The sequence below is a fragment of the Rattus rattus genome, chromosome 7 (genome assembly GCF_011064425.1).
Source record: "Rattus rattus isolate New Zealand chromosome 7, Rrattus_CSIRO_v1, whole genome shotgun sequence".
NCBI classification, from domain to species: domain Eukaryota; kingdom Metazoa; phylum Chordata; class Mammalia; order Rodentia; family Muridae; genus Rattus; species Rattus rattus.
Genome location: NC_046160.1, coordinates 90,375,467 through 90,402,018, shown reverse-complemented (window position 1 = coordinate 90,402,018; position 26,552 = coordinate 90,375,467). Strand labels below are relative to the sequence as shown.

At 44.3% G+C, this 26,552-nt stretch overlaps 2 protein-coding genes across 2 annotated transcripts in view; one reads left to right on the top strand and one right to left on the bottom strand.

The window, feature by feature from the left end:
• The window catches only part of LOC116905786 (coiled-coil domain-containing protein 170-like), a 37,842-nt gene that overhangs the window by 3,693 nt on the left and 7,597 nt on the right, over positions 1 to 26,552 (top strand). The window contains exons 2-7 of the mRNA XM_032908763.1: positions 2,520 to 2,648; positions 12,343 to 12,599; positions 15,880 to 16,015; positions 19,839 to 20,144; positions 23,419 to 23,622; positions 26,499 to 26,552. The exon at positions 26,499 to 26,552 is cut by the window's right edge and continues 153 nt beyond it. Of these exons, the coding sequence (XP_032764654.1) occupies positions 2,520 to 2,648; positions 12,343 to 12,599; positions 15,880 to 16,015; positions 19,839 to 20,144; positions 23,419 to 23,622; positions 26,499 to 26,552 (1,086 nt within the window). The remainder of the gene's footprint in view (positions 1 to 2,519; positions 2,649 to 12,342; positions 12,600 to 15,879; positions 16,016 to 19,838; positions 20,145 to 23,418; positions 23,623 to 26,498) is intronic.
• LOC116905568 (60S ribosomal protein L11-like) lies at positions 20,180 to 20,685 on the bottom strand (the record flags this gene model as incomplete). The annotated part of the gene is made up of 1 exon (XM_032908588.1): positions 20,180 to 20,685. A coding segment is annotated over exon 1 (474 nt), but the record flags the coding sequence as incomplete, so codon positions are not given.

Here is a 26,552-nt window from a genome sequence, read left to right as displayed (position 1 = left end):
CTCACATCTTTACTATTCCCTCCTCCTCCTCCTTCTCCTCCTCCTCCTCCCTCCTCTCCCTCCCCCCCCCTGCTCCCCTCTCTGCTTTTCCAGTACTACTCTCTGGTTCAGGTTGATCTCAGACTCATGTCAATCTTCCTCCTTTAGCCTCCCAAGTGCTGGGGTTACAGCTACCAGTCACAGCACCCAGCATGTCTTCTCCCCATTTCTTCTTGTATTTCATACTTGATACGTTTGTTTTCTTTCTTTGCAGAGTCCGTTTTTAGAAGCTTTCTCAAGTAAGGACACATTGTATAGTAAACTTGGTTTGTTCCTATAAAATGTCTTTATTCTGTTCCTAATCTTAAAACATAAACTGGGCGTGTATTCCAAGTACTTAGGATACAATTCGAGTCCAGCTGTGTATCTAAACCCTGTCTTAAACATAATTTAAAACTCAGTATGATATACTAGATGACAGTTCTGGTGTCCCATTGAATTTTAAGAAACACTTATATTATGCACTACTATAAATTGAAATGTTTCCAGCTAGTGTGAACAATATGAACTGTCTGTGCTTTATCTGCCACTCCAACTGCCATGTGGGAGGCTGGAGAGATCGTTATATCGTAAACATGAGGACCTGAGATCAGTTTTTGGCATCCACAAGAAACCCACGGGCACAGCCAGATATGCCTGTAATGCTAGCACTGCAGAAACAGGCACAGGTAGATTCCTAATAGAGGAGCAAAGAGCCAGTGAGAGAGACATCTCAAAAAGCAAGGTGGACAGCACTTAAGGAAACATACACACACTCACACACACCACATACACACCTCCACATATCACACACACACACACACACACACACTCACACACACCACATACACACCTCCACATATCACACACACACACACACACACACACCACGTACACACCTCCACATATCACACACACACACACACACTCACACACACACACATACACACACACACATATCACACACACACACACACACACACACACACACACACACACACACACCAAGAAGAAAATCAGAAAAGGAGAATTTGAAAACGTATGCCCTGAGTGGCCGGCTCATCCTTCTACCCCCACCTCCTGAGGGCTTGGATAATAAGTCTATGCCACCATGCCTGGTTTTCCAATAGCTCCCTTATTTTCCTTTTCTTTTTAGAAACTGCCTCCCCCCCCAAAGGAACAAGAAGAGTTTATTTTCCATTTAAGTATGTTTGTGGTTTGTGCATGTGAGTACCTCTTGGACTAGAATTACAGGTGGTTGTGAACCCCCCAACTCCGTGTTCTCTGGAAGAATAGCAAGGTGCTCTTAAGATCTCTGTAGCCCCTAGAAACTCTCTTTCTCTTTCTTTTTAGGTTTATCTTATTTACATGATTGTTTTTGCTTTCTTTTTTTTCTTTTTTTTTTTAAGATTTATTTATTTCATGTATGTGAATACACTGTCGCTGTCTTCAGACACACCAGAAGAGGGCATCAGATCCCATTACAGATGGTTGTGAGCCACCATGTGGTTGCTGGGATTTGAACTCAGGACCTCTGGGAAGAGCAGTCAGTGCTCTTAACCATTGAGCCATCTCCCCAGCCCCCTGATTTTGCTTTCATGCATGTATCTGCACCACGTGTCTGCCTGCTGCCCTGGGAGGTCAGAAGAGGACATTTGATCTGGAGTGACAGATGGTTGTGAGTCGCTATGTGGGTGCTGGGCATTGAACCCAGGTCTTCTGCAAGAGTACCATGTGCTCTAAACTGTCGAGTCATCCCTCCAGAACCTACTTTTAAAATTCTTACTGTGTATGCATTTGGGCGTATATGTATGTGTGGTGTATGTACACATATGTGTACATTTGTGTGCATGTGTGAATGTGCTTGTAGGTCAGAAGAGTGTGTCAGGTGTCCTCCACCCTGATCCCCTACTCTATTCCTCTGAGGAAGGATCACTCCTTGAACTTGGAACTTGTGGTTTTTTGTTTTGTTTTGTTTTGTTTTTCTGTCTAGACTGGCAGCCATCAAGCCTCAGAAATCCTCCTGTCTCCACCCTGGCCTGCCCAGTGCAGTCTACAGGCCTACTCAAGGCCATGATTTGCTTTTTATAGGGGTACTGGAATCTGAACTCTTGACCTCATGCTTGCCCTCTTAGCCATCCCTCCTGCCCACTCTAAAGTTATTAGATTCACATGGAAATGTCTCCAGACATTTTATGTACGCTGTCTTGATTCCTATACTCTCAGGGATCACAGCGCACAATTCAGATGGGCTGCATTTACTTCTCACTAGTGGAAACTGTTGTTAGGCGAGTATTGGGTTTAGAAGAAGATAAAGCAGGTCAGCGTGATACTTGCTGTTTTCCTGGAAACAGTTTGGTTTGCTAAGACGGTATCTCAGAATAAATATCTTAAAGCTGAGTCCTGTTGGCAACTCCTTATTGTAAGTGTTTCTGTGGGTTTGTGGCTTTTGATCCACAAGGCACGTATTTAGTTAATTAACTGGCCGTTTCTCTCTATAGGCTTGCTTTGATCCTCCTCCTGAAGTGGTTCCGACCAGGAACCCAATCATACACAACAAAAAGGCAGCCGACCCCGTCCATTCCGACTTTGCCAGCTTGTGGGTCAAAAACAAGACTCTCTTAGCTGAGGTAATGAAAATGAAAGGGGGAATTATATCTTCTGAAAAGTTAGGAGAGAGAATTCTGCTCACGGCCCGAGGCGTTATCTTGGTTTTGCCCCCGCCTCACACAGAACTCCCTCATTACGGTTTAGAGTCATGTCTGCTTTAACACTCCTACTTAGGATGGTGCCTAGTTCAGTGCTTTTGGAAATCAGAATATTGCTTACGGGACATCATGCTCAAAAATGTATGACATAGGGGCTAGGGAGATGGCTCAGCAGTGAAGAGCATTGACTGCGCTTCCAGAGGACCCGGGTTCAATTCCTAACACCTGCATGGTAGCTCTCAGCTGTCTGTAACTCCTGTGCAGAGCATCTGACGCCCTGTTCTGGTCTCTGCAGGCATCAGGCACACAGACGTAGAAGCAGACAAAACACCTATATACACACAATTTTTAAAAAGTTAAAGTAAATAAATTGTAGCATAATAAATAACTGTAAGCATCTCTTTCTCTTTGTGTGTGTGTGTGTGTGTGTGTGTGTGTGTGTGTGTGTGTGTGTGTGTGAGTGATCAGCCTGCCCCTCTGCCTCCCTGTCCTATATACTTTTATGGAAAGAATGAGCTCATATTTCCAATACCCCACTAGATAGCAAATATCCACTAATCTTACTTAATACTTGCTAATATCTGAGTGCATCGCACAATCCACATTTGTGGGAGGAGCCTTGACTTTTACTCCCGGTGATGAAGCCTGGGGAGAGCTTGTAGGGATTCTCTGACTGAGCCTAGCTCAAAGCCTCAGGATTTGTTGGCTGTAACAGCCTTCTCAAAAGCATGGCGGGAGGCTCACTGGTCTTTGTTATTGTGAAGGGCGCTACACTGTGGCTGCTCATGTCTGCTCTGCCTCTCTACGGTTACCTTCAAGTAGAATTCTCAGAATGCTTATCAAGGCCACCCCTGGGTAAGCAGCTCTCCCTGTGGCTGCATTTGCTTCCTAAGGCCACTATAGCAAAGTATTTGACTGGGTGCTTAAACAGCAGTGTTTTCCAGAGGTCAGAGCAACTAGAAATACAGGACAAGGTGTCAGCAGGGGTGGTTCCTCTTGAGATGTTTCTTCTTGGGTTGCAGATGGTGATCTTCTCCTAGAGTCCCCCTGCCCCAGTATCTGTATTCAAGCTCCCTCACTCCTCCTCCTGTCCCTTCACCTCCTTCCTTTCTGAAGAGGCCAAGGCATCTACCTAGCAACGTAAACTGACAGCTTAAGTTTGATCTCCAGAATCCACGTGAATTAATTTAGTCACGTCTTCGTTGCTGTGATAAAATGCCGTGACCAAACGCTACTTAAGAATTTGTTTTGGTTTACAGTTCTAAGGGCCTAAATGTTCATAGTGACAGGGAAGACATTGTGGCAGGAGCAGGAGGCTGAGATCACACCTCAACAGCATGTGGGACTCAGACATCACACTGGAGGTGGGGTGAAGCGGTGAACTCTCAAAGCCTGCCTGCAGCGACACACTTCCTCCAGCAAGGCTCTACCACCTAAAGGTGGTAACCTCCCCCAAACAACACTGCTAATGGGGCAAGTGTTCCGATACAGGAGCCTTAGGGGACATTTCTCATTCAAACCGCAGTACTGTAAAGGTGGAGAGGAAAGACTTCACAGAGTTGCCCTCTGACCTCTACATAAACATATATCATGCATATGTGCACATGCACACACACAATAGCAGCAATGACAACAATACTATTTAAAACAAAGTGCAGAGCGTGTGAGGTGAGAAAGGCAGCTAACATTGACCTCTAGCTTCTGTGGTACACACACTTGGGCATATGCCATCACATACACAGGATCATGGAACACATGCACATGTACAATACACACCCACAAACCGAAACAGAGTCGAATATATGTTATCTTAGTTCACTTTCTATTGCTGTGATAAATAAACACTATGGCCGAGACCAACTTGGGGAGGAAAGGGTTTGTTTCAGTTTAGAGATCACAAGTATTGAAGGCAAGTATTGAAGGAGAGACCATGGAGGAATGCTGCTTACTGACTTGCTCTCCATGACTTGCTAGGCCTGCTTTCTTATACAGGAGCGCACTGCCAGCAGTAAGCTGGGCCCTCCCCACCAATTATTCATCAAGAAAATGCCCCTCCCCTACTTGTCTACAGGCAATCGAATGGAGGTGTTTTCTCAGTTGAGGTTCCCTCTTCCCAGGCGACCCTAGTTTGTGTTCAGTTGACCAAAAAACTAACCAGCACATCAGGTTCTTATTATCATTATAATTAATAACACGGCAAATGGATTTTCAGGACCGAGGTTAGTAAAATATAACCCATTTGTCATGTTTGATAAGGAGCCAGGAAGTAGGTTTCTTGTCTGAGAGATAAGATTTCATATGGTATAGGGATAGAGTCCTCTTTTGTTCTTGATGTGAAGTGACTAAAGCCAACACAGGCTTGGGATGAGGAGAGAAGGAGCAGAGAGGCGAGGGGAGAGGGAGGCAGGAATGCTTGTAGGAAGAAACACTAGTAAATATCACAGTTCTGCCTGCAGGACCCAGGCCTACTCCTCTCCACCCACCAGGCCATGGCACAGACTGTGGTGACATGGAGACAACGTGTAGTGTCTGTCAGTCTTCTTGCCTACAGTATGTCTCAGTGGTAATACTTGAAAAGTTTGTGCTTCTGTTAAGTTGGGTGCAATTGGTAGTAGTAGTAGTAGTAATAGGATGTTTGGTGTGTGTATTCACCCACTGGCATATGTTAGACAAACACTCTACCAACCGAACTGTAGTCAGGGTCTGTGCCCTTTTGTTTGTTTAAGACTCTCAGTATGTAGCTCAAGCTGGCCTTGAACTTGGAATCCTCCTACTTCAGTTCCTGAGTGCTGGAGAGAGTCACTTCATGACTGTGGGTCTTGGAGCTGATGCTTAGGCTGTTGACAGTGCCCTTATCTGCAAAGCCATCTATCTGACTCTTAAGAAGCTTTTAAGCCATGAGAAAGGTTCCAGGTGCCTTGCCTAAAGGAAATATGGAAATTATTTTCAAGAATTTCTAAGATTTTCTTTGGTTCCTTGTTTTGAGATGGAGTCTCACTGTGTCACCCTGGCTAGCCTTAAACTCCTGCATTCAATTGAGTCGCCCTCTAGGATCCCGAGTAGCTCAGGCTACAGTCATATACCATAGTGCCCAGATTACTACTCTAGCACACCTGGCCTTCAAAGTAGTTTTTGAAGCTACTCTACGTACATATAAACATCTAAAAGGTTCTTATCATTTTGACATGGTTTTGAACACTATATACATTTTAAAAACATTCCAACCAGGCAAGCCCAGTGTTCAGGAAGCTCTGGAAGGAGGATTACCTCAGAGGCCAACCTGGTCTACCCAGGACCTAGGGATAACTCAACAGTGAGGTGCATGTTTAGCAATGCACACATCGGGGTTAGGGATTTAGCTCAGTGGTAGAGCACTTGCCTAGCAACCACAAGGCCCTGGGTTCGGTCCCCAGCTCCAGGGGAAAAAAAAAAAAAAAAAAGAAAGAAAGAAAGCAATGCACATGTCTCTGGGTTTGATCTCCAATCACACCTCCTCCCCCAAGAAGTATTCCATAGTTCCTACTGTGCATTTTCTAATTTAATAAAAGTTACAAAGTCAAAGTCAGAGAAGTGGTTCAGTGAGTAAAAGTCTGTTGCCAAGACTGACAACCCGAGTTTTGTCTGCAGGGCACACATGGTGGAAAGAGAGAACTACTTCCTGCAGGTTGTCCTCTGACGTCTGCATGTGTGCTGTGGCATGTATCTCCCAAACGCGCACACACGCGCGCACACACACACGCACACACACACACACTCACACACACACACACACACACACACACACACACGCACACACACGCACGGTCCTGTTTCCTTCCTTTGGGGTACCCAGGGACTGCTACACACCAGCACACCAGATGGGGAAGGGTCGGAACGGGTGTGTTAGCAGGATCCAGTTCTGGCTGTGAGTGCTGGAGGGAGAAGGCCTTCTCAGAGGACTTTAGCGTCCCTGCGTTCTTAGATGCTATTCAATGAAGCAGCTTTTAAAAACAAAGTTCAACAAACAGCTTATAACGTGCATACACGTTATTTAGGGTGAATCAAGGGATGTATACATACAAATACACATACAAATATATACACACACACATACACACATACATATACATATACACATAGAAAATACATATACACTTGGAAAGTGGGAAGGGGTTCTCCGTAGGGTGAAGTTTCACTGGTTGAGGTTTAAGGTTCTGGGGGCCCCTCATTTGCATGGAGAGGCATTCTAGGAAGTTGAACTTGTAATTTTGCCAAAGATTACATGACACTGCTCAGGTAAAAGGATTGGGCTTCCCAGATCAGGCAGAGAAGAGGAAGCTTCAAAAGAAAGGGAGTCCTCCATTTTGCACCAAGCTAAAAAAAAAGCTGTCCTGACATGGTAGATTACAACCTTAGTATCGAGGTACAGCACACACACACACACACACACACACACACACACACACACACACACACATATACACACACCCCACTACCACCACAAAATAAAAATAATTTAAAAATAAAGAAGTTCAAACCAGGCATAGTTACACACTCATAGAGAGCCTAGTACTCAAAGCCTAAGTAAATAAGATATGAGGTTAAGATCAGCCTGGGTTGCCTAATGAGACCTTGCCTCAAAAAATAAAAAGTTAGTGACAGTTATTAATACACAGTATCCTCATGTTCATGTTATAAAAGGAAGTTTAGCGATTGCAGCAAGATACCTGAGCCCCAGCATGAGTCATTTCTTGCTTCCCAGGCAACCTACCATTTAGTCCCACAGGGACACAATTGTCTTGATCAGGTACTTTTCCTCTTCACAGCGTGCATTTCAATTTTTTTGTTATAATTAAACTTATCTCTTTGTGTAACATACAAAAATAATTGCAATGTGTTTCTGCCCTAAATGGAGGAACAGGTGCACGAGAGCTATATTTGGGTGAGGCCGGATACAGAGAGGATGACTATGAGCTTGTCCAGTTGGTGGTTGTGTGGACTAGTTTAGGAAATACGGTATTGAGATAAAACTCTTGTATAGGCGGGCTGCAGGAATAATGAGTTAAGAAGTCATGGGTAGGGCTGGAGAGATGGCTCAGCGGTTAAGAGCACTGACTGCTCTTCCAGAGGTCCTGAGTTCAATTCCCAGCAACCACATGGTGGCTCACAACCATCTGTAGAGAGATCCGATGCCCTCTTCTGGTGTGTCTGAAGACAGTTACAGTGTGTACTTATATGTAATAAATAAATAAATCTTTAAAAAAAAAAGTCATGGGTAACATATAAAGTTGAATATTGTAAGTCGAATACAAATTCAGTGTTATAAATTTTTTTTCTTTATCTGTATGGGTGTTTGACATGGTTGAAAGAGGATGTCAGCTCCTCTGGAACTGCAGTTACAGAGAGACCACCATGTGGATGCTGGGTGCTAGAAATAGAACCTGGGTCTTCCAAGATTAGTGGTGCTTTTATTTATTTTTAAGATTTATTTTATATATAATATATATACACACATGTATAAAAACCATATATATATACACATGTATATACACATATATACAGTATATATATATATATATATATATATATATATATATACAGTATACACACACACACAATAGCTGTCTTCAGATGCACCAGAAGAGTATTGGGGTTCAGCCTTTACACAGGATCGGAGATCTTCACTGGAAGCAGGGATATATGGAGGCGTAAAATAAATAGACACAGATAACTTTTCGGATACAAACTGACAGGCGATTTTTCAAGGTTTAAAGTTGCACATCTCCCCCAGCCCCACCCCCCACTATCTCGCAGCTTGAAGTTTCACACACTGTATTCTCCTGTGCACTCTGCTTTTCTCCTGTGTGCTTTTCTTTTCTCAAACTCCCACACTCCTACACCCCTCTATTTGTCCCCTTTTCACTCACACACACTCTTCATACACACCTCACACACATCTCACACACACCACATGCACTATCCTCACCCTCTCTCTACTCGCTCCACACCCTTCTCGTGCACACCTCATGAGCACCTCACTCTCCCCCCACTCGCTCACTTGCTCTCTTGCCTTTCTCTTGCCCCAGTCTTTTACCGATACTCCAAAAAGCAGGTAGAAAAAAAAAGACTCTGCCAAATCAAATTCAAAAGAATAACCACATCCCAAAAGAATCAAGAATTACAATTGTTCCCCAAAGTTTCAAGCTTCCCCTATTCCCAGGCCTGTGACCAAAATAATAATTGCAAACTTACTATTATTTAAACTTTAACTTTTGACTTATTATACTTCAGAGCTCTGAGCTCCGAGGTCAGCTACTTGCATTTTCCTGTGAAGCTCTAATGATAAATGACATGGGCGAAGCTGCCAGGCAGTGGCCAGAAAGAATCAAGTTAATCAAGTTTTCTACTCTGCACATTGCACACAATGACTCTCCTCAGAGTCCCGGTGTTTTGACTTAATTTTACGAGTATAAGATTTTACATATTCTATTCTTGCTTATCCAGGAACCACTCTCAAATATTGTGACAAACTTATTTCATAACTTCTATAGCTCTTTTCTTTCTTGGGGTCCCAATGTTTCTGTTTCATTTTCTAATAATTTCTTCAAATTTTCCTTGCAAGTCAAGCATTAATCTGGAACTACCATTGTGCAGTTATTACATTGTTTCCACGATGAGAACACATAGCATGCGCCTGGGCCATTAGGTCTGTGCTGTGCTGTGCCCCTATGCCTCAATTTTTTATTGTTTAAGAATCATTACATCAAGGAACATCTAGTTTCACAGAATCCACCAGAGCAGGAGGAGAAAGAACTAGGGAAGTCAGATATAATAGAATTGAAAGGAGAATTATACGAATTTAAGGTTTAAAAATATAAAATTAAAAGAATAAACTCCCAAAAGCCACAAACTCAGGGCTAAGCCCTGCCGCCAGGAATAGCAGGCCATAAAGATAAAGAAAAGGAATGCAAAAACCAGCTCAGGCTATCGAGGACTGAGCCATAAACCATCCAAAGACATCCCCCCAGCTTACTCAGAGTCATACTTTAACCAGATGTCCTCCAGACCCTGATAAGCCCCTGAAAGCACTTGTGCCTTCTAGCCATTGTGTCCTACAGAGAGCATTCCAGGAAACCGGGCAGCCCAAGCCTAACCAGAGGTGTTTCAAATACAAATGCTTCATCAATTTTGACAAACTTTTAAAAAAAAAGAGGGCCTAAAGGCCCAACCCTTCTCCTGATTTAGTAGCTCTGTTCCAGGAATTAGGGGGGCATAAAACCCTTTGGGGGCCCCTTATCTCCCTGGGCCATAAAAAAAACCTTTAACTTTTGGGGGATTCCCCTTTGACACCCCCCCCCCCCCATCCCCTGGGCTCACAGCCTCTGCCTTTTAAATGCTCTTTTTTCTCCCAGCCTCTCGGGGCCGACACCTCTGTCTCCTGCGTGTGATACATGTCGGCGGGAGATCTCTGTAATAGGTCTCCGTAATAAACCTCGCCTTTGCTTATTACATCCAAAATGGTCTCTCTGTGTCTGGGGTCCGCGATTTCCCAAGACTTGAGTAAGGGTCTCTCTGCGTGGGATCTTTCAGAATCATTATGCACACCTACCAGGCCAACTGAAAAGCAGTCATGTATAAATGAAATGTATACAACCGTTGTCCAGCGCTAAGGTGAGGAGAAATGGGAACAACTGTTTTTTGCAGAGAGCTGCCGTGGGCTACTGAGATGTCTCTATCCCTGCCTGCTGCGGGCAGTCCCTGTCATGGTATGTCCCCAGCAGAAGAGGGCATCAGATCCCATTACAGATGGGTTGCTGGGAATTGAACTCAGGACCTCTGGAAGGGCGGCCAATGCTCTTAACTGCTGAGTCATCGCTCCGGCCCCTAGTGGGTGCTTTCAACCTGTGCAGGAGGACTTCACAGGTGGCTGTGTGCGCACTATGGAGCCACGCTGACTATCCCAACAATCTGAAACCTCAATGTTTATTAGGTACAGCACCTGGAGGTGGGGGGTGGGGGAGGATTAGCGGATTTCCAAATCGGTACCTGCAGAGGAGCAGGCTCTCAGGTAGTAAACATCCAGAAAGACAAAGCTGCAGTAGCTCCGTAAAACATGCTTGCCGGAGCTCTGACCCGCCAGGAATGGTTATCCACGGTCACAGGAGTGTGAGCCAGCCGCTATTTACCAGAGCCATGGCCTGACCCTAGGAGAAGGGAGAGATGCCCGAGGAGTGAGCCTGGTGTCTAACGCCACTAAGACTGTGCCGTGACTGTCTTCTGGGTTGTCTGATTCTGGGCTCTGGGGCGGGGGGAGGTGGGGTGAGCTTCTTAGCCCATGGAGGACTAGTGAGCAGCATGTACCATCTCTGTCTGGCTGATGCATCTCAGAGAAAGAGCCCTGAAAACCGGCAGGTAGATTCATCCTAGACGTTTGAACCACTAAAATCAAGCACAGAAAGAACGTTTGGAGACAAAATGCAATACACCTGGGTTTCAACCCCCGAGAGCTGGAGACTGATGTGTTAAAGTTGTTCAACAATTTCAGTTCTAAGCACAGGCTTAAAACTGTCACTGTGGCTCTATTTATTATTATTAATAATGACAATTAATATAATTATATAATAACTATAACTATTATTATTGTTGTTGTTGTTGTTGTTATTGACAGGCTTTCACTCTATGGCCTAAGCACCCTTATTTTCCTGCAGGTTCGAACCACCACACCGCACTGGTCTCCTTCACTGCCCTGTGCTGTTCTTAGGCTTCCTTTTCTTCCAGGAAGCCATCTTTCTTGCTTCTCTTTATAACTTTATCTGTCTTTTATCTCCCCTTTATCTATCTTTTAAAATACTTTTCAGTTTTATTTTATCTGCGTGTGTGCGTGTGTGTGTGTGTGTGTGTGTGTGTGTGTGTGTGTGTGTGTGTGTGTGTTCCCCCTGGAAATGGAGTTGGAGATGGTTGTGAGGTACCATGTGGGTGTTTGGAATTGAACCTGGGTTCTCCAGAAGTACAACCAGTTCTTTTAACTGCCAAGCCATCTCTCCTTTAGTTCACAGCTAGCCCCCCAACTTTTGTTTGAGACAGTCTCTTTACATAGCCCTGGTTGTCCTGGAACTTGATCTGTAGACCAGACTGGCCTATGACTTCACAGAGATCCTCCTGCCTCTGCCTCCCCAGGGCTGGGATTCAAAGCCTGTGCCACGATGCCCAGCCACGGTTAGTCATAAATCTTCCTCTGGGTTCTCCCCCTTTTATTTTTCCCACCAGCACAAATGAGATCAGGAACTGAGACAGACCTGTGAGCATTGCCACACACCAGAGAGCAAGACATCTAAGGCTATAGATCACTCTTTTTAGGCAGAAATCCCCAAATCCACTATTCCTGTAATTTAATAGTTACGGAAGTACTAAAGACTCCCCCAGTTTTAATGTTGGTAAACTGTTTATTTCAAACTTACTGTGCCACCATGTTTTATCTTAAATGGCTTTTAAATATTAAGATACACTGTTAAGGAATAGCCTGGAAAGGCTTTGTTTTACTCTCTAGCAAGGTGAACTCATATTCGCAGTGACCTAACACCATGACAGTTAAAGCAAGAAGTTACTTAAGTATTATTTTCTTTTCCCTATTCCTTAGCTGAGAAATCTTCAAAACAAGCTCTACATGAAAGAAACTTCTTTGCAAGAGATGAAGACAGAGTTAGAGAGTTACAAAGAAACTAATGCCCAGCAGGAGTTACAGATAATGTCCCTGAGAGATGACGTCAAGAACCTTCAAGACCTTATTGACTCTCTAATGAAGGTTAAGATGTTGAAAAACACAGAATCTCAGAGTTTCGGAAGACATAACTGGGATCTAACTGAGCGAGTTATAGACCTAGAGAACTGTCTAAGGTAGGGATATCTATATCTATCAATATCTATATCTATATCTATATATCTATATCTATGTATATGTATATTGTTTGTCATATGTGTTCAAATTGTATATAAAGCTCATGTTCCTAATTAGATAATTTAATAGAATCTCATTAAATATCTGATACTTTGGGAGTGAGCTGATTAGTTTTGTTTTTTTAATTTTTGTTTTCTGTCAACTTGATTCAAGTAAGGATAGTCTGGGAAGAGGGACCCTCAATTGAGAAAATCCCTCCTTAAGCCTGTACTGTAAGCAGATCTCTGGGGGGATTTTCTTGGTTAATGATTGATATGGGAGGGTATAGGGTCTCGAGTTATATAAAAAAGCAGGCTGAGCAAGCCATGGGGAGCAAGCCAGTAAGCAGCATGCTTCCATGGCCTCAGTTTCTGTCTCCAGGTTCCTATCTAGGATTCTTGCCCTGACTCACCTCAGTGAAAAAATGTGACCTATAAGCTCAAGAAACCTTCTCCTCCCCAGGTTAGTTTTCGTCAGGGTCTCATCACAGCAACAGAAACCAAACTAAGACAGGAGGTGAGGGGATATCTCTGTTGGTAAAGTGTTTGTCTTGGCAGCATGAGGACCTGAGTTTACTCCCCTGCACCAACTCAAACTATTGAGTGTGGCAGTGTGTGTGTGTGTGTGTAAGTGTCCAGCACAGTGATGCTGAGCCTGATAGATTCCTGGGGCCTTAATGGCTGGCCCCCAAACCTGACCTTGTTCATGATCCTTGTGTCTCAGTGAGAGAGCCTGTCTCAACAAAAAGAGACGGAGGGCTCTTGAAGAATGCGATTGTGGGTTGACCTCTGTGTGTATCTGTACACTCACCCACCCACATGTTTTCCTAAGCAGTATACTACATACACGCTAGTGGTTGGCCAACCATCAGCACTGTCTAGTTTTAGAACACCTCCATCACCTCCGATGGAGATTCCACACCCATAGAAGCTATGCTTCTCCAGCAGCTGGAAACCACTGGCCCTCCATCTCCACAGATGCTCCAATTCCAGACATTCAATGAGAGTATAACCATAAAACATGTGAGCTCTTGATTTCTTTTTCTTTCCCTTACCACTGAAAGGACAATATAAACCCCATTTGTCTCCATTTTGAGGACCAGGCCTGATTTCAAAAAAGGCCATAATGTACCAGCTTCAGGAATAGACCACAAGTCTCAGAAACTAGGTTATGCTCCTTGGGATTATGCAGACTATAAAATCCAGAACCAGGTCATAAAACCCTCTCCCAAAGAACACCATGGGATAACCACAAAAATGAGAAAATATCTCAGAATGGGCCGTCTGTGCTGGGCAGCCCTATTTCATTCTATGGTTGAACGTTCATGACATAGGAATGTAGACCACTGATCACCTGTGACCCCCCCAGCACCCACCAATGATATTTTAGATTACTTAATCCTTCCAGAGAGTTCCTCCAGTTCCCTATTAGAAGACCTTCGTGCCTTTATCTGGGGTCCCCATTTTAAAGAATGGTTGACCCCCGCATGCTGGTTGTTTTTGCAGAATAAACACTCTGGTTTTGCATGCTATCTGAGTCTGGGGTCTTCCTTCAGCCATTTTTGGACCCCTACACCACAATGTTCTCAGGGTTCCCTGGATTGCAGCATTAATTAGTACCTTAGCTCCTCTTACATTGAACTATATGTCTTGGGCATCACATGCTGTTTAGCCATTTATTTTTTTGAAGGACATGGGTTAGCTCTAGGGGTCTTTCTGCTTTATGACTTATCCTGCTATAAACATCCTTGTACAGACATCGACATCATTCTCCCCTCAGCTATTGTGGGGCTATATAGCAACTGTTTGATATTTTTAATGTTACTTGCTTTGTTTATTTGTGTCAAGATGGAGATCTCATTATAGTTCAGGTTGGCCTCAAATTCTCTGTCTCCTGGAATTTGGATTTGCACTGCAATCCTCCTGCCTCCCACATGCTGGGATTACATGTATCCACACCGATCTTCTTTGAAGTTATTTTTAAGGCATTTCCAGACTGCTTTCCAACAGCGGCAGCTGCACCTTTTACATTCTCGTTAGGGTCACAGTGTACACATATTCTTACTACGATGAGGAAGATGGGTCCCCTGAAGCCAGAGTTATAGGTGGTTGTGAGCCATCTAATACGGGTGCTGGAAACTGGACCCAGTCCTTTGCAAGAGCATTAAATACAGCCATTGAGCTCCCTCTCAAACTCTCTGGCCCTCTCCCCATTTCACCTAGGGTCTCACTACATAGCCTTGGAAGTTGCTATGTAGACCAAGCTGGCCTTGAAGTCAACAGAGGTCCATCAGCCCATCTTTCGGCAGTTTAAAATATTGAACTCATTTTTTTGTCAACTTGACATAAACCTAGATGTTTCTGGGAAGAGGGAACCTTAACTGAGAAAAAAACCTCCATCAGATGGGCCTTCAGGCAAGTCTGTGAAGCATTTTCTTAATTGGTGATTAATGTGGGAGGGCCCAGCTCATTGTGTCACACCCCTAGGCCACTGGTCTTGGGGTATATAAGAAAGCAGACTGAGCAAGCCAGGAGAGCAAGCCAGTAAGCAGCACCCCTCCAGGGCCTCTGCTCCAGGGGCTGCCTCTAGGTTCCTGTGTTGAGCTCCTCCCTGCCTTGCCTTGATGATACCTCTGCCTGGAAATGTCAGCCGGAAAAGCCTTTGTTACAGCAATGGAAGAGAAATGAGAGATGCTCTCTTCTGACATTTATTATTTCTGTAGGAAAGGGAGCCAACTGCCTTCCTCCTCCTTGAAGCTAACTTGTGCCTCTCTTGCTGTTTTTTAATTGGCAGTGGCTTAACCATGATGTGGCTGTATATTTAGGCTGTTTCAGAGTTGCAACCTTCTTGGATTTTCAATTAATGTCTTTGATTTTTATTAGAAATCTAGGGTTATTTTTCTTACTGTTTCTGTTTCATCCTGTCTCTTGACTTACAGTGCTGCTGAACGTATAGATTTGTTAGATTTTTTTTTACTTGATTCATTTATTTAATGTATTTTAGATGTGAAATTAAAAAAACAGTAGAGCTGGCGTGGATGGTGTCTCCCAGTACTTGGGAGACAGAGGCAGGCAGATCTTTTTGAGTTTGCCCCTCCCACCCCCACCCCCCAATCTACAAAATAAGTTTAATGGCAGTCGGGGATGTTACACAGAGAAACTTTGTCTCAAAAAATTTAGTCATATTGAAAATTGTTTGAGCTGGTTTCATTGCTTTGTTGACCACTGCTGTCCTACCCAGGGAGCACCTGACGGGAAGAGAGCCAGCATGGAGAAAGGCGGAGCTTCTGGAGAAAAGGCGGTCCTGCCCCTGCAGATTCTCTCCCCACATGAACCTGAAAGGACTGGAAGATTCCTTGGATATTTTCCCTGTGAAGGTGAGGGTAAGTTTTGACTATTTCCCCGGGAGAAAAGGGTTAGTATTTAGTAGGGTGCCAATCCTCTTGTGAATGGAAGATCCAAAGAAGCATGGTGGGCCGGATGCCACTGGGGCTGCCAGGAGAACGGCAAGGTCTCTGATTTTACAGAAGATTTGGAGGTGAGGAATGGGCCATGAGCTATGGGGAGGGATGATGAGGAAGTGAGAGGTTGGAGTTGCCCATTTCTGGTTCAGATTGGCTGCTGCTGCTGAGTACACCGGGCTCCTTTCTGTCTCTGGATACAGACTGGGTGAGTCATCAACTCTGGCCATTGACTTCTAGCTCTATGGATCTTCCAGAAGGAAGTGCTCTGGAAAGAGAAGGGGAGGAGGCAGACCACTGGCAAGGGAGCTATGAAAGTTTATTGTGTGCTCCTCACACCATCACAAGTTATTATGTAAAACAAGGACCTATGTGACTCAGTTAATGTGGGAGATCCCATTGGGGAACAAAACAAAACAAAACAAAACAAAACAAAACAAGGGCTGAAGAGATGGTCCAACAGTTAAGAATGCTTGCTATGCAAGCATGGGGACCAGGGTAAGGATCCTAACATCCATGTAATAAGCAAGGCATGGTCAGGCACACACACACACACACACACACACACACACACACACCACACCACACACACACCACACTCCACACACCACACACACACTACACACACACCACACACACATACATACACACCACACACACAATACACATACCACACACACATACACACCACCACACACACACACACACACCACACACACAACACACACATACACACCACACCACACACACATACCACATACATACACACCACACACCACACACACACACACACATACCCCACAGACATACACACCACACCACACACACATACACACACCACACAGACACACACACACACACACACATACACACACACACACACACACACACACACACACATACACACACCACACACATACACACACATACACACACCACACACACATACACACACACACCACACACACACACAACACACACACACACACACCACACACACATACACACACACATACACACACACAAACACATGCACATACACACACACACATACATACACACCACACACACACACCACACACACACACATCCACCACACACACCATACACACACACACACACACACACACACACACACACACACACACACATACCAACTACTTTCAGTGTAATTCCAAGTTTTGTTTGCATCTCGAGATTTTAACACTTTCCCCCACCCTTTGAACTTCTGCTACAAATCTCTCCTTAAAAAAAGAGATTCTCTAAGAGCTGGAATCTAAGCAGGTCTGGCAGTTCGTCCCTGCTCCTTCCCCCTCTAGGTTTTTAGTGATATAAACTCATCATTACCTCCATTATTATTCTTAACTTTTTATAATCTCTCAGTATCACCCAGCAACAGCTACAGCAACAAAATCCACTGAACTTGCTGACTCAGTGAGGTGGACTCCGCCCATGGGAGGAGCTTAGCAGGGCCAGCTGGGGGTCTCAGCTGGTAGTACGACTTGCTGAGAAAGTCTGGTCACCATTGTTCAATCCCTAGAGCTAATGGTGGAAGAAGATTAACTCCCAAAACTCGTCCTCTGACCTCAATCCTCACGCCGTGACACGTGCTGTCTGCATCCACCCACACATCAATCATTACATGTGCAACAACAAAAAAATGTTTTAATTAAGAAATATCAGCGTTCTCTTTTACTCTTGTCATCTTTGCAACAGAAATAGGCCGGGAGGAAGAGATGTGACTTCTTTGACTTACATTATCAAGGTTGTTACATTTGTTAAGCATTGACTTTTGTTTTTAAGATTTATTTACTTATTATGTATAAGTACACTGTGGTTGTCTTCAGACACACCAGAAGAGGGCATCAGATCTCATTACAGATGGCTGTGAGCCACCATGTGGTTGCTGGGATTTGACCTCAGGACCTCTGGAAGAGCAGCCAGTGCTCTTAACTGCTGAGCCATCTCTCCAGCCCGATTCTTTTTTTTTTTTTTCTTATTGATGTGTTTATAAAAAGATAAAGAAAGAGGGGATATGTTCTACGAAGGTATGGTGAGGTGTGGGGGAAGAGGGTGCCTCTACAGGGGCCCATGCTGAGGCATCCCTTCTCCCTGAGGGACCAGCCAAGGGGGTATAGTATAGAATAGAGTTTATTCAAGGCATGGGGTGGGGAATTAAGAGGGTAGTGGCGGGGGTGGGGGGGGAGAGCAGGACATGAGCATATGGAGAAAGAGGGGACAGGAAGGGAAGAGCAGAGAGGAGCAAGAGAGAGTGAGGAGAAGGGGGAAGCAGCCCCTTTTATAATAGCCGGCATACCTGGCTGTTGCCAGGTAACTGTGGGGCGGAGCTTAGACAGAATGCTAACACTTTTAGTACTGGGGATTGAGTTTAGGGCCTCCACTGAGTTACAGTTTCAGCCCTACATGAGTATAATTCTTCATGAAAACATGTTTCCTTGATAGCTCTTTACCTAATGGCTTCAATATTCATTGGTGACCCTTGCCCAAATCAGTTATTTCATTATGAATTACAAAATGCTCATTTCCAGCTGGGCATGGCGGCACACAGCTGCATTCCCAGCACCAGGGAAGGATCTCTAGCTTGGACTGTACAGCAAGACCTTCTTGACAGGCTATTTCTCCACCGCCCGTGAAACGAGCCAATTCAAGGCCGGTTAGATTACATTAAAGGCAGGTTTAATTGGGAAGCTGATCTCAGGCAGGCCAGTTCACTGACTCCAAGTACTGAGGCCAGGGAAGTCACCGTGGGCTAGGGAAGGTGGGGAGGGAGAAAAGGGAAAGAGAGAGAGAGAGAGAGAGAGAGAGAGAGAGAGAGAGAGAGAGAGAGAGAAGAGAGAGAGAGAGAAGGGAGGAGAGGAGGGGGGGGAGGGGAGGGGAGGGAGAGGGGAGGGGGAGAGGGGGGGAGGAGAGGGGGAGGGGAGGGGAGGGGGAGAGGAGGGGAGGGGGAGAGGAGGGGAGGGGGAGAGGAGGAGGAGGAGGGGGGGAGGGAGGGGGAGGGAGAGGGAGAGGGAGGGAGAGGGAGGGGAGGGAGAGGGAGGGAGAGGAGAGGGAGAGGGAGAGGAGAGGGAGAGGAGGAGCCTCTGGGGAATGGCAGCCCAACCCCTGGACTGGGAAAGTTCAAAGTTGGAGGTAGGGTATGCCAGGTAGGTTCTGAGGGATGCTGGGAGAACCTGGAGGCCAGATCTGCTTTGATATGTAAAATATGCACCAACCACCTCAAGAAAAAAAAAAAACAAACAAAAAACAAAACCAAAACCAAACAACAACAAAAAAAAAAAACAAAACAAAAAAAAACCCCCAAAAAGAAAGAAAACAAAAAAAAAGGCAGTGTGCAGGCTCAGCAGGTAAAGAAAGGCACAGTTTGTGCAGTCTGACAACTTGATTTTGATTCCTGGAACATGCCGCCTCCCTCATAACAATAAACAAGATAAACAATAAAATAAAATGATAATTTTAAAAATTCCTTGTACACTGCACTTGAGTGTTCTGGAGTTTGCTCTCACAACAAGGGCTTGTTTCAGTTCCTCCTTTTTGGCGTTATCGCCTCTTCTTTTAAGCCAGTGCCCTTGTTTCTTATGTGACGCTAATGTTTCAAATTCAGGGTCTTTTCTCTCGAGGTGGTTCTTTAATACTGAAGTCACGGCTCATGAGGAGGGACATAGACCTTTTCATATTGAATTTCACATGGAAAGTTTAATCCTTGCGTTGGCACATTTAGGACAATGATAAAGTCTGCAACTCTGAGAGAGACAACATTGTTTACTCGGAAGGACCAACTGAGGAGCAAACCATGGTCGATAAATGTCAACAGGATTTGATCTACAAAGAAAAACTAACATCTGAATTGGACAGAGCTCCGTATTCCTGTAGCTGGGACCCCACCCATGAGCATTCCCACCACCAGGACTTCCTCGGTCAGTTGGCTACGCTACTGAGTGACAGCATTGGCCCCATAGTAGCCACGGAAGAAGCAGTGAAAGAGAGGATCCAGGAAATGGGTGCAAACGAGCAGCTGTGGAAATTCGTAAGTGTACTCAGAAAAGTTATTCTTTTCAATTGAATGGCCACCTCTTTGCTGATTCTGTTTGACCCCAGTGCAGCCTGTACTGCGATGCTGAAACCTGGCCTACCTGGCACCACATAGAAAGTCAAGCCATAGATGTCAATGCTGGGGTCATATTTGATGTCCAGGTCAATGTGTTCCTGAATCCCAAAGCTGAAATTGACAGTATCTGAGAAGTTATTCTTCCATAATTCGTACTCTCGCACCTTCAGGCCTTTCTCCAGAATCTCCTCTGCCTTGGCTCCACGGACAGTGCAGTGACCAGCGATTTTCTCATTTCTCCGGATGCCAAAGGACCTGAAGGTGTTTCTAGCTTTGGAAAACACAGGGGTCTGGCCTGTGAGCTGCTCCAACACCTTGGCTGCTCGGGTCAGTCTGTCTCCACTCTCCCCCACGCAGATATTGAGGCAGAGCTTGCAGATACGAAATTCCCACATGGGGTTCTCCTTTTCACCCTGATCTTGCGTCATGGTGGAGAACAGGAAGAGAGAGTGAGACTTCCGGCCCCATCTCTTTGTTTCTTTTTCTTTTCTTTCTTTCTTTCTCTCTCTCTCTGTCTCTCTCTCTCTCTCTCTCTGTCTCTCTCTCTCTCTCTGTCTCTCTCTCTCTCTCTCTCTCTCTCTCTCTCTCTCTCTCTCTGTCTTTTTCTCTGTCATTTTCTTAAGACAGGGTTTCTCTTGGTAGCCCTGGCTATCCTGGAATTTGCTCTGTAGACTAGGCTGGCCTGGAACTCACAGAGATCCTCTGCTGAGATTAAGGGCATGCACCACTATTGTCTGACTGATTCTTATTTTTTTATGTATGTGTGTGTGGGAGTGCACCTAAATATGTGGACATGCATTCATATGTGTGCCAGTGCATATGGGGGCCAGAGGCTGATCCTGCGTGTGGTATGTTCACTGACTGGTGGGGTCTAGGGAATCTGCCTGCCTCTAGCACTTGATATGCACTAAGCCTTTTATATGAGTGGTGAGAATTCCCACTTGGACCCTTAGGCTTGCACAGCAAACATTTTACCATCTGAGCCTCTCTTCAGCGCCCCAATTTTATTAGTTTAATATGTAGATCTTGACATTGGCAGTTAGTAAGCTCTTTTGCTTCATTTGTAATTTTTCCTTTTTTAAAAAAGATTTATTTATTATATATAATAAGTACACTGTAGCTGTCTTCAGACACACCAGAAGAGGGCATCAGATCTCATTACAGATGGTTGTGAGCCACTATGTGGTTGCTGGGATTTGAACTCAGGATCTCTGGAAGAGCAGTCAGTGCTCTTAACCACTGAGCCATTTCTCCAGCCCCTTGTAATTTTTCCAAGACAAGGTTTCTATATGGAGCCCCAGCTGTCCTGAAACTCACTCCGTAGTCGAGGCTGGCCTCGAACTCACAGAGATCTGTTTGCCTCTGCCTCTTGAGTGCTAAGACTAAAGGTATGTGCCACCACTGCCTGGCTTACTTGTAATTTTTCATAAAGATTTGTTTTTATTTTATTTGTGTATATGTGTATGTGCCTATGTAAATATAAACTACTTGTGTGCATGCCTGTAGAGGCCAGAGAATGGCCGCAGAGCCCCCAGAGGTTGTGTTACAAATAGTTGCGAGCTGTCTGATGTGAGCATCTCTGTGACCTCCACAGCCAGAAACTGATGATCCAAGGGAAGCAAGAGGGTAGTTCAGTCCAACATAGTTCAGTAGCTGGTGTGGTACAGAGTCTGATCCCGACTCATTTATAGTAGGCATTAAGCACAGCACAAGTTGGTAAATACTTTCTGGTGATAATTAACCCAGTCCTGTGTGTACAATAAAGCTTACCGAAAGATAGGATCGATACATTGACAAACTCATGACAATGGTCTAGGGAGGCCATACAGATAGTGCAAAGGTCTTCCGGTTGGAAAACAGGTTATATACCTCTGCCTTTGAAGAGACAACCCAGAGTGCTTAACATCCCTGGTTCCCCTTGTGCTTCTCTTTGAGCACAAGAACTTCTTCCGTGCCTCCCACACCTGACCTGGGTGTTGGGAACTTAGCCTGGATGGTCAGCGAGTACTTTACATGGCCGATCCATTTCTCCAGCTCCTCACTGTCATTTTGACTGATTGCCTTTTTATTACTAAGGGGAAGAAGAGAACAAGTTGTTCTTAACTGTCCGGGAAACACTGTAACTCCGTCAGAGCACAGAGCCCTGCTATGACCCTGAGCTCCACCATCTGCAATGTGTGTTCTTGGGCAGGTTATTTATGTCCACTGTGCTACTTCCATTTGTAAATTGGAATTAAGAGATGTCATTCCTACTTTTTGGCATGGTTAACACATGATACATGCTTAGTATAGTTCTGTATAAATTCAATAAATATTAACCTAATTAGTACTATATTAGCTAGGCATGACAGCATATGTCTATAATCCAAAGTGAGGGTAAGATTATGAGTTTTAGGGCAGCCTGGGATACATATGAAGACCTTGTCATAAGGAACAACAACAAAATTATTACACAACTTTATTTCACACTATGAATATATCTTATCCTAGTGTTTTAAGATTTTTCTACTTATTTCTTTCTTTTTTAAATAAGATTTATTTATTTCATGTATGTGAGTACACTGTAGCTGTCTTCAGACACACCAGAAGAAGGCATCAGATCCCATTGCAGATGGTTGTGAGCCACCATGTGGTTGCTGGGAGTTGAACTGAGGACCTCTGGAAGAGCAGTCAGTGCTCTTAACTGCTGAGCCATCTCCCCAGCCCTCTACTTATTTCTTAAAATGACAACTATATCCAGATGTATGATCCTTAACTATAATACTAGTAGTTGGGAAGCTGAGGCAGGAGAAATGCTGTGAGTTTAAGGATTATCCTGGCTAACAGAGCAAGCTGCTGTCTCAAAAACTCCAAACAGCCAATGCTGTGGAGATGGCTCGGTGATTAAGAGCACTTTCTGCTCTTGCAGAGGACCCCGCTTCAACTTCTAGCATCTACATGATAGCTTATAACTATCTGTAACTCCAGTTCCAAGGGATCTCTGGTCTTCTGGTGTCTGTGGACATTGGGCATGTATGTGATGGAGGCACACAGACACCCATACACACAATAAAAAGGTCCATGTCAACTCTACTCAACTATCCAGTGACCCGGTGTCACAGCAGCGTCCATAGAAACAGAGCTTGTTCATGTTTGAGATGGCAAGGGAAGCAGGCAGCATTGCTAAGTGTTTACTTAATGCCATGTGTTGCAGAAAACTGAAGCCCTGCAGCAGGAGATTCAGATGCTCACCAAGAGGCTCGAGCACCTGCAGCACCTTTATGAAGAGGCTGGTGAAAGGTTACCCCACACTGAAGAAAATTACACGGAGCAGAAAAGACCCTTGGGATACCTGAACGCAAAGGTTTCTGTCAACTGCTCTCTAAGAGGCTTAGATGTGGGCAGGAAGAAAGGAAGAGCTTCCTGAAGGCGACGGTTTTTCTGAGATTGGTCACATTTTGGGTTGTTTTCTCAATAGCTTTAACATTACTAAGGCTGCTTATACTAGTTATGTATAGTGTGTGTGTGTGTGTGTGTGTGTGTGTGTGTGTGTGTGTGTGTGTGTGTGTGTGTGTGGTGTGCACCTTACTGTGTAGTTCTGGATGTACTCAAACTCTCAGCATCCCTACCTCAGCCTCCCAAGGGCTAGGATCACGGGTGTGCACACCTGACTTACACAGAGTGTCTTATTCTGCAGAAGTCCAGCACGCTGGGGTCTCCCATTACCAAGATAGAGAGACACCCAAGTGAGCTCGCAGGCCAGATTTAAAGCACAGTAAGGGAAACATTCCAGGGTAGGTGACCTTCATCTTACTCCATCTCTAAGGACATCCCAGAACCGTTACCAGGGCGTGTGGGCTGGAAACTATTGCTGGGGAGGTCTGGAATCTGTTCCTGAGGACGTAGCTGAGGAAGTCTGGAAACTGCTGCTGACTGGGTTGTCCTTGTGTCAGGCCAGGTGGCGGGGCAGCTTCTTAGGCCTGGACTTGCCTGGACTCGCCCAGTTCTTGGAAACAGAGATTTAGGCCTTGTCTCCTGAACTGCCAGTTTGAAGCCTGTCATGGAGTCAGCTAGCCTTCTCAGAGCAAACCTCCTGCATCTGCTCTTGAACAGTAACGATTCATGTCTACGTTAGACATTTAAACCATTTATTAAACTTTAAGAAGACACAAATAACAATCCTTTTCTCCATCCCTTTAAACGGTCTCAGGAAAACAGTAATAATCGTCCCATTCCCCTTTCTGCCTCTGTCCTCCCAGGAACCAATTATTTGGGCGAGCATCTTTCAGAGGTGTTCTTGCGGTGCCTTACCACTGCAATAAGCGAACATCACAACCAATTGAGTCTGGTGACATTTTTTTGTTTCTCAGTGCATATAAAAATTGTAATGACATTACATTGTAGTCTATTATGTTTTCATTATCTATAATATAGATGTCAAAATAAACTAGTAAAATGTTCTTTAGAAAGATTAAATAGACAGCTAGGCAAGCTCATTTAAGGAAGATGAAAATATACAATATTTGTGTGGTGGTTTGAATGAGAGTGGCCCCTATGGGTGCATATGTTTGAATGCTTGTCTCTTAGTTGGTAGAACTGTTCTGGTAAGGATTAGGAGGCGTGGCCTTATCAGAGGAGGCGTGTCCCTGGGCCTAAGCCCTGCCTCTCTCTGCCTCCAATTGGTGAATAAGATACAAGCTCTTAGCTACTGTTGTGGTGAAGTGCCTGCCTGCTGCCATGCTCCTCACTGTGATGGCTATAACTGAGCCTCTGAAACTGTAAGCAAGCCCCCAGCTAAATGCTTTCTTTTATGAGTTGACTTGATCATGATGTCTCTTCATAACAATAGAGTAGTAACTAAGAAGGAAACTATAAAAGGATATTTTGTCACCTAGAGACAATAAATCACAAATCTAGGGACTCTTGGTGGATCTCAGAAGTAGAACATGTGCATATTTAAAAATCTTGGTTTGAATTCCATCACAGTGGGGATGGGGAGAGGGCAGGGAGGGGGGAAGAGGAGAGAAAAGGGGAGGGGAGAAAAGGGGAAAAAAAGAGGAGGGAGAAGAGGGCATCTAAAAGAAATATATTATTATAAACAATATAAGGAGACAAAGTCAGATCTAAAATAGCCAACATTCTCAGAATACCAAGAAAGAAAACTGTTGGTCTTAATGAAACACCCCCGTAAGGTGGCAGATAATTAATACAAATATAAACACACGAGCTGAGAAGCTCAGGCTGTAATGTGCTTGCTCAGCATAAAGGAAGCCCTGGGTTCCATCTCCAGCAACACATGATCCAGGCATGGCAGCACATGCTTGCAATTCCAACATTCTGGAGGCAGAGGCTGAAGGCTCAGAAGCTCAGGGCTATCCTAATGGTGAGTTCCAGGCAGGTCAGGACTACATGAGCCCATGTCTAACAAACCCACCTCCAGAACACAAATAAATTCCAAGATTTGAGACAATCGGTGTTTTATGGGAATAGTTTCTTTTGACTATCTTCTAGTTATACTTGTGTGTGTGTGTGTGTGTGTGTGTGTGTGTGTGTTTATGTGTGTGTGTATGTTTTTGAGGCAGAGTTCTATATGTAGCTATGTTTTTTTGAGACAGGGTATTTCTGTGTATCCCTGGCTGTCCTGGAACTTATTATGTAGAACAGGCTGGCTTCAAATTCAGAAAGATCCACCTGCCTCTGCTTCCAGAGTGAGGGGGTTAAAAGAATGTGCCACCACCCCCTGGTAATCTATGAATATTTTAACATAATTAAAATAAGCATAGTTTCCTTTATATATTTTTTCTTTCTTTCTTTCTTTCTTTCTTTCTCTCTTTCTTTCTTTCTTTCTTTCTTTCTTTTGGAGCTGAGGACTGAACCCATGGCCTTGTGTTTGCTAGGCAAGCACTCTACCACTGAGCTAAATCCCCAACCCCCTATATTTTTTATTTACTATATACCATTATTTTAACATATTTTAGAAGTAATTCATGCATATTTTATCATTCATATTTTAAATAATCTAGTATGACATTTGCACCATTTCTATTTTTTCCATTACAAATATGCTGAGTGTCAAAGTGCATGTGAATCTTTATCCAAATCCTTAATGCATTTTAATACTTTCCCAGAGAAGATGGACAAATCTACGCTAACTCACACTTGATTTTCCTGATTATTTTATTAGTTTATATTTATGCTGGCAGATACTCTACTTATGCAATTATCATTAAACTTCACCCAGAAAAACATCTTAAAGTACAGTTTTCAATTTCAATACTGTTAATGTCTACAAAGGAAAACTCCAGGACCCGGACTACCCACACAGATAAACGCAGCAAGTTCAAACGG